General features: G+C 37.9%; 1 protein-coding gene across 1 annotated transcript; it reads left to right on the top strand.

The window, feature by feature from the left end:
• The first annotated feature begins 86 nt into the window (after nt 1–86).
• LOC139150156 (SNW domain-containing protein 1-like) lies at nt 87–8,478 on the top strand. The gene is given in 16 exon segments (XM_070722339.1): nt 87–193; nt 1,023–1,095; nt 2,120–2,197; nt 2,368–2,430; nt 2,433–2,537; nt 2,967–3,062; nt 3,413–3,519; nt 4,181–4,285; nt 4,694–4,763; nt 5,106–5,171; nt 5,839–5,955; nt 6,296–6,431; nt 6,637–6,736; nt 6,921–7,044; nt 7,462–7,628; nt 8,096–8,478. Coding segments are annotated over 16 exon segments (1,629 nt in total). The 5' UTR covers nt 87–176; the 3' UTR covers nt 8,301–8,478.
• Nucleotides 8,479–8,778: the final 300 nt, after the last annotated feature.

Below are 8,778 nucleotides of genomic sequence, written 5' to 3'. Positions count from 1 at the left end.
TCTGCTTATTTTATGAATATTTTCTCAATTATATAACAAAAGTGATGAGGAATCAATCATTAGTTCAAATGTAGTCTACGATGTATGAAACTTATTGTCTCCCGAGTCTTTGCAATCTGGAAAGCGGCCAGCAAATACCCGGATGTACATAAACTCGAGCGAGGTTGATTGGCAAAATGGCGACGCTTACGAGGTAAGACGGGAAAGATAAAAATAAGTGCTCGCAGCATATGAAATGGTGACAATCGCATATTCTCTTGAGTCTTAAGAAGTCATATATGTTATACACTGCTGTTAGAGCCCCCTCATTTTTCAAAATAACGGGACAAGCACGTTCAACTGGAAGTGTGTCGATCAGTGTTGTTGTCGATTGCGCCCTGACTGCATATTGCATATGCAGCCTTCAGGTGCTGTGTGTATGTACACGGCTCTACACACAAACGGAGAAGTGGCGTTTGGAGAGAAGGGACTTTTCTCGGGCTGTGTGTCGCAGATGGGCACACAGTCCATGTAGCCGACAATGAGATGCAAATGATATGCGGTTAAGGTCTCCTCAACTAACTTTCAGCTGGTTTTTCACTTTCTACTATTTTTATAGTATTTTTTACAAAGGCACAGACTTATTCTACCTGCAACTTAAAACTGACGGTGATTTTGTAGCTCATTCTTTACTATTTCTAATGGTTTTTGGTAGCCGGTAACACACACTTCGTGTTCGTGTCGGCTACATGGACGATCTGCCCGCAGATGGCTGTGCCTCTAATCACCAATTTACTTGGGTTATGTATACCTTGATATATCCCATAAACTGTTCAGATTTCTATACAGTGATGAGTGAAGACAAGTGCACCTCCTGTGTGAGAGGAAGCCCACCTTGCACCGTCCATTATTGTGACAAGTGACATCAGAAAATAGCTGAATCTCCGAGTTTAAAGGGTTTCCCATGATAAGCAAGAATTAGTTTTTTGACAGCTATTCAGAAGTACGTTATCGATTTATTTGTCTTTTTTCATCCCCCACAGTCTTCTTCCAGCACCAACACAGTTATCTCATGATGACTTTGAAAGAGATGAAATTGACAGAGCCTCTCAGGAAGTAAGTCAACAATTAAAGTCTTTGTCTTAATGACATCAGAGTTCCATCTTTAATATGTTAGAATAAGGCCTTCATAAAGTACTTGTGGGGATACGGAAATTGGTACTTTTTTACTGCCAGTATTTTGATTGAAAAAAAAATTCAAAGGAGCCGACCACGAGTTGCAGTATAAATGTAAGTGTACACAGACAGAATTTGTCAGAATTTCTTTCTGCGGCAGCATGTTTAGTGACAAATCTATGGTATACTATTGATCAGCGCTTTTGTAATGAGTGCTTGTCAATGACGGTGGGTATTTTGAGTGCTGCCAGCACAGTTAAACAGATGAAACCATTTAAGGAAACATGTTGAATGGTATCAATGGTATCCAGAGATGTCTGCCAGTTGTGAGCTCAGCAAGTGCCCATATTGGCGATCTCATCCAGTAGGGGAGGTCAGCCATGAGTAGTCGACCATTTTTACAAGTATAGGGGAAGCATACAATTACATTCACATTCTTGTGAAATACAAAATTCTTAATCAGCTAATGTTTACACTGTCACACATACCAGTTTGAAATTTTGGTTTCACACTTTCGTTTACAAGTTTTAAGGTAACATTCAGAAAAACAGCATGCGGTGTTCAAAACTGAACACATTTGCTGCCTGTTTCTACAGATCACCCGTGTCCAATGGATAGGTAATGAAAATATCGCAGTTTCAAAGCTAATTGCTATACCACCCTGTGCTGCTGTTGTCATCGTGTAGTTACGATTACTTATATGTACAATATAATCTAACTGCTGAGCTCACAACTGGCGGACTACTTGACTGGCCTTCTACTTTGGCCGGCCAAACTCAAAACTGGCCAACTTCTCTTGTATTGGTCCCAATACGCGTACAAATTTCAAAAATAGTTCACAGGTGGTCACAATGATTTTACTCAGTGGTATATTTCTTTGACACTGGAGATGTATTTCCAATGCACTATTTTGTATATGGCAACCACTATTGGTCTTAATAGATGTTTTATTTCTGGCTTTCAGCTCCGCATGGTCAGTGTATCTCAGTCCACAGCACCAAGGTATGGACATCGGAAAAATTGGATTCCCCGCAGACCACAGGTAAGTCCTCAGAATTATTATTTAGCCATATTGTTTGAGATATTTCACATCGCACATTTGTTAATGGCAAACAGTGAATTTCACGTGAAATGTATGGAAGTAAAATTTTTAAAAGTGTATTACAAATATGTTATTATATGTAATGCATTGCTTGCCCTTTATGATAACAGGACTTTGGAGATGGAGGTGCCTACCCAGAATGCCATGTAGCACAATATCCTCAGGATATTGGTCGAAAAAGTCAGCACCAGGATCAAAAAATATCATAGCCAAGACAGTTGATGCTGAAGGCAAACTAAAATATGACGCAATAGCAAGGGCTGGGCATGGCAAAGATAAGGTTAGTGACGCAGCATTTCTGTAATGAGTGTATATATGAAAAATACATGACAATGTGGAATTCTCTGGAAATTATTTTTCTTTTTCAGTGAAATCAGAAGTAGCCCATACAGTAAATGATTCCAGTAAAGCTATTTTTTGAGATGATACTTTCCAAGCTTCAGGCAATTTCTAAGTAAAATCTTGGACACTGTAAAATCAATGCTGAATGTTCTCTGAATTCAGCTTTGAAAGGTCTGAAATGTTCCTCTGTAGTTCATAACTCATTTTATGGTAGATTGTCACAAAAGTTGTTATATTCTCTATGTCACATTGTTTTCTCGACTCTTTTGTACACCATCATTCAATAATTTGTTGTTGCAGTCCTATACATGATTACATACGAATGTTCCCCTCTCTGTTAAACAATTTTTCTCTGTCATTTTCACAGGTTGTGTATTCAAAATTTACTGATTTGATTCCCAAACACATGACGAGTGAAAATGATGCAGAGTTAGAAAGACCAGATGACGATATGGTCAGGGAGGTAAGAAAAAATACATTTTAGTGAAATATTGACAGAGAACAAGTTAGAATTGAAAATTTCTCAGTTGCTCAAAATTCATAGCATACATATTTATTTCTATTTTGTTCCATTATCCTAACTCCTTATTTTGAGTAGCCCATGATCATTCAGTTTAATTAAGACTTTAAAGACGAACCAGAGATTGTTGAAAGGTTTTGTATTTTCTTGAACTCATTAATGTTGCAGCTTCAGATGTGTATATGTTGACCAGAGTAATATTTTCACCAGTTTTATCAAGTCCCACAGAAGTATGCAAACCCTATTGAAGCATTTAGATGAATACATGTTTGATATCATTTTTTTTTCTACAGACCACAGAGAAAACAAGACAGGCTCTTGAAAAAGTTGTACAGAGTAAAGTTTCAGCAGCTTTACCAGTTAGACATGCAGAGAAACAAGCACCAGCACAATACATCAGGTAACTCACTGGCATGTAACATCTTTTCAGAATAATGCTGATTACTTTTAACCCTTTTCCTGCCAGACAGTATCACTTCCCCATCAGCCAAGTCAGTAACAAGCGGTATTGAACCAAAACATGATGGATTTTCACCCACTTGGCTTGGTCTGTTATAGCATTTTTAGTCCATAAAAATCAATTTTACAGTATTTATGCTTTCAACAGCCTTCAAATGTTCAATATTATGTTAAAATACACCATATGGAATATGTTGTGTTTCATTAATTTTAACCATCTTGACCTGATGGTGAAATATGGACTTGGCAGGAAAAGGGTTAATACTCACAGCCCAGATGTCTGTGTATTAACCGTCATTCAACCGTTAACAGTAGGGTCAAGTATCAAAACGTGTTTATGTATGCAATTTGCTGAGATAAGTCAGTGAAAGTAAGCTTGTTTGTGTCTAGTTGTTGGTTTTCACATTTTCCAATCTGTCAAGGTAAGTAATAAACAAAAATATTTGCTGTTACAGTACTTGTTGTAATCATGGACTTTTCCTCTCTATCACAGCATCAGGGGGTGCTGTTTCCTGAAAGTATATTGTTCAATCATGGCAAACTTCAATTGTTCGTGTCTCCTCAAGATCTGTGTGTTTCTTACTCTCTGTATGCGTTTCCAGGTACACACCATCACAACAAGGGGTTGCCTTTAACTCTGGAGCTAAACAGAGAGTTATCAGAATGGTAGAGGTACAGAAAGATCCTATGGAACCACCTAAATTCAAGTAAGTTCAAAACTTATGCATTTGGTGTCTCTACTTCAGTCATGCAAGTTAGTTAAAACTTGTTCTCCTGTGCTCTCTGAAATTTTTCAGCGCTACATTTGAAGGTTAGCAGATCAGGAGTTTGGTGTGAGTGCTCAACAAACCAAAAAAATCCACAATTATTGCACTTTACAGAACCATGGACTTATGTTTAAAAGACATATAGGTGGGGTGTGGACAGAAACTAATGATAGTCATATTTTGGAAGTGCAACCAGAAAAAAATTAATGCGAGGCAGTGCAACATGAGGTAATTAATTAATTACTCAGCATTGCAGTTGAGTCAACCACTTAGCAGCTCTTTGATGTATTGTTTGGGGCAAATGTTAAATTAGCTTGTTTGAAGAAAGATGGATGGTTTGTTTTGCAGAGTCAATAAAAAGATTCCAAGAGGACCTCCATCACCACCGGCGCCAGTCATGCACTCACCAAACAGAAAGGTAAGAGAAAAAGACTTGAAGTAATCAAGAATTGTTACTTGTGAAATGCTTCATTCAGAGGAATCTCAGTACCCTGGGTCCTAAGTCAGAGATGTAACAGTGTGTGCATCAGAATTTCCATTTACTATAAATCTCTTACAGTCCAATGAGAGATGTGTTGATATCACTGTTTGCATAGGATATTCATATGTGAATGTCAGTTTATGTACACAAAGTCAAGTCCATGGTATGGTGAGGGTGAGGTTTCTTTCTTTTATTGTCTTTAAAGTGTTTCAATATGATGTGGATGCGAACAGTGTTGATATGCCCAGTAATAATTGGGTTCTTATCTCTATTTACCAGGTCACAGTCAAAGAACAACAGGAATGGAAAATACCACCATGTATTTCAAATTGGAAAAACGCAAAGGTAAGACAGGATTTAGGACTTGGAAGGTATTACATAGCAGGGCAGACACAGGAACATATTCCACTCAAGGACATTCAGTGACAGTCATTTAAAATATTTTGACCCTTTGCAGGGCTTTCGAGTGTTTTACAGATTTCTAAAATCGTTTGTTAAATTTGCAAATGAAATCAAAGTGAGCAGATCATAACTGATTACAGGTTTTTGGATTAGTATCTAGCCCACGTAATCAAACACGGGTCAGTTTAAGTGTTACATTAATTTTGCCTTATCATGGTCTACACAAATATATTCCAACCATGTAGTGCCCTTTGTGTATATGAAAGAAATGGGACACTACATACCAAATGCTCAGTATCAACTATCCGGAATTGAGTGCAGTCCTAGAAAGCATTCAATCTTGAGTGAGCTTTTTTGTGTGACAGAAATTGCACTCAGCTCTAAACTCTTCAGACAAAAAGTCTTTATCATCTACGCTAAAAGTAGGTATTGTAAGGTTTTGATTTTCACAAATTCTCACTAATATGATCATGGGACTGGATCTCATAGCAAATTACACATTCATGTTGCTTGGTTGGAGTCATCTTGAACAATAAGCATCAAAACCAACTTTCTCCATTTTATATCGTGCCTGGCCCTTTAATTGTGTGAGCGTCTCATTTCTTGCCAGGGTTACACCATTCCACTGGATAAACGTCTGGCTGCTGATGGTAGAGGGGTCCAGAGCCAACAAATCAATGAAAATTTTGCCAAGCTGGCAGAAGCATTGTACATTGCTGACAGAAAAGTAAGTGTGCTTACTTGCATTGTGTTCTACAGAAATGAGACCTTCTAGTCTTTTAAGTAAAGTAGTTAAAGTTTAATGAATTCCTTTGCATTTTAATTCTGCATGACAATTGTAATTTTCAATATCATATAATGCTGATATTTCAGTGTACAGAATGCCATGGACATGAAAGGAACCAATTTCTGATTCTGTTGATTTTGAATAATTCAAAACAATTCTTATTTCATGTTCTATTCACAACAACAATATTCTGTCACAGCTAGTTGTAGTGTGTGTCTCTCAAGTTCAACATGGTACAAACTGTTTGATTGTAGATTTTTATGTTTTACGACACACCCAGGCTCGTGAGGCTGTTGAGATCCGAGCACAGCAAGAGAAGAAATTAGCACAGAAACAGAAAGAGAAGCAGGAGGATAACCTGAGAAACCTGGCCATGAAGGCTAGAGAAGAAAGAGCTGGTATCAGGAAAGGTGCAGGTCAGCAATGTGTCATCTTTATCTCTGTGTTGCTGTCATTCACATTCAGTAAAATTTGATCCAGATGATGTGCAGTACATATATGTGTAATTATTCCACAAACTTATGTCATCTGTTACAAAAAGTTCTGACATGTAATTTATGTCACCAAAAGTGTTTCAATGTTGCAAGCACACCTCATGCAGAGCTGTTTTTTTTCTTGTAGACCATGATGATGAAGCTGCTGAGAGGGACAGGATCAGAGGAGACAGACACCGAGATAGACAGAGAGACAGAAACATAGCCAGAGCTGCACCTGACAAGAGGTGAGCAGCTGACATCTGTGGTATCTGTTGGTTTCCGATACTTGGCCAGAGTGCCACCTCCCTGTGCACATTACATGCCCAGTCTACCAATGACAAATGTTTTGAGGAAATACCAAATGTTATATACTCATAAGATGTATCAATCTTTAAGATTCTTTTTTCCTTTCTTTCTCGCATCTTTTAGGTCCAAATTACAGAGGGAGCGTGAAAGAGATGTCAGTGAAAAGATAGCACTTGGGTTGCCAAATGCTGGTGCTAGCAGATCAGAAGATGCTCAGTATGATCAGCGTTTGTTCAATCAGCACAAGGTAGATCTAAACCACAATTGTTATGTGTACCTCACTCCTTGGTTTGTGTTTTCATATAATCCACCAAATCATCTTCCCTTTGCCATGAGACTTGGATACATTATTGTGTGACTTCTGTGTTGAAGGACTGAAAAAAAAGGTGATCTATTTGATTGCTGTTTGCATGTATCAAAACTGCACAGCCACCTAGAAAAAGTGCTTTATCAGAAATGTTCTTAAAAATGTGGTAATATGTACATATGTGCAAGTACTAGTAAAAAGTCAAAGAGAGGCATAGGCACTTCACTGAAATATGCAGTTGCATATATCAGAAGATCAAATTGCATGCTTGCATCAAGTCTCTGTTTCAAGATATTTAAGTTTAACGGAGTTTGCTGAAGGACTCATAATGAGTTGTGATTTCTTTTCAAAACACAGGGTATTGACAGTGGGTTTGCGGCTGGAGAAGATGAATCCTACAATGTTTACAGTGAGCCATGGAGGAAGGAACACAATGTGAACCAGTCACTCTACAGACCCAGCAAAAATATTGACAAAGATGTGTATGGAGATGATCTGGAAGCACTCATGAAGAGCAGAGGTCAGTTTTATGTTGTGCTGCTGCATAAAAAATTAACTCTCATCTTTCCGCGGAAAGAGGCTTTGACCTAAAGATATTCAGAGACATGTTTTTACAGTTGAAAGTTTGCTTGAATGTTGATCTTTGTATATGTGCATATGTGTTACAGTATTGTAATGAAACCAACATAATGGCAAGAGTGATTAAGCCTATGCAAAATGTGTGTGGCGACTACAGAGAATGTACTTTTCAATAATCCATGTATTTTACAAGTAAGTAGTACCTTTGCACAAAGTTTGTTCAAAAAATAAAATTTGTTCACACCGAGTGGACAATAAACAATGTTAACCACAAATGGAAGGACAAGTACCCACATGAACCACTGATACTGAACAGGAGGCAAAACCGTTGCTCGATGTCATGGTTCAGATATCCATCAAGATACCAGTGTTCACGATTAATTCTAACATCTGACTCTTCCACCTCCCACAGATTTGTACCGGATAAAGAGTTTGAAGGCACAGACCGCAGCAGAAGGAGAGACGGACCAGTACAGTTTGAGAAGGATGAGGAAGAAGATCCTTTTGGTCTTGACAAGTTCTTGACAGAAGCTAAGAAAGCCAGCAAGAGACCTGCAGAGGGCGGTAGATCTAGGGACCATGACTATGATAGTAGAAGTAAAAAGAGGAGGGAATGAAATTGCTAAAATGACATTCTTTGGATCATTGACGGAAATGCTGTCCTTATGGAAAAGCAACTAACTGGGGACATGCCTATCAAAATTTGGTTTTTTTTTGATAGGAAGTGTTTCTACCGGAAACATCAGTGACATTTTAACAGGAATCTGAAGTTAGTTCAATGAGTGAAGTTGAAAGGATACAGTTGCATTCCACACTGCCCATATTCATCACAAGTGTCATTTCATTGCAACTATATAACCCTCAGCAAGTGTTTATGTACCCTTTTTACAATCACATGTACATAGCACTGATCTGATAGCAATTTTACTCAGCTATTGTGAAAATGTATTGAAGTAGCAATGCTCCAGTACAACACAAGGGCATTCCAAGACAGCTACATGAAAAGAAAAGATTCTTCATGTGCCTGTTTTCCTTGTGACATTATTATTTTATAGGTTTTTGTTTTCTTTTTCGTGTATGGAATTTTAAAATGTA

Source organism: Ptychodera flava, chromosome 14 (genome assembly GCF_041260155.1).
Source record: "Ptychodera flava strain L36383 chromosome 14, AS_Pfla_20210202, whole genome shotgun sequence".
NCBI lineage: Eukaryota > Metazoa > Hemichordata > Enteropneusta > Ptychoderidae > Ptychodera > Ptychodera flava.
Note: the sequence above shows the minus strand (reverse complement) of the source record. Positions and strands in the feature narration are given on the sequence as shown.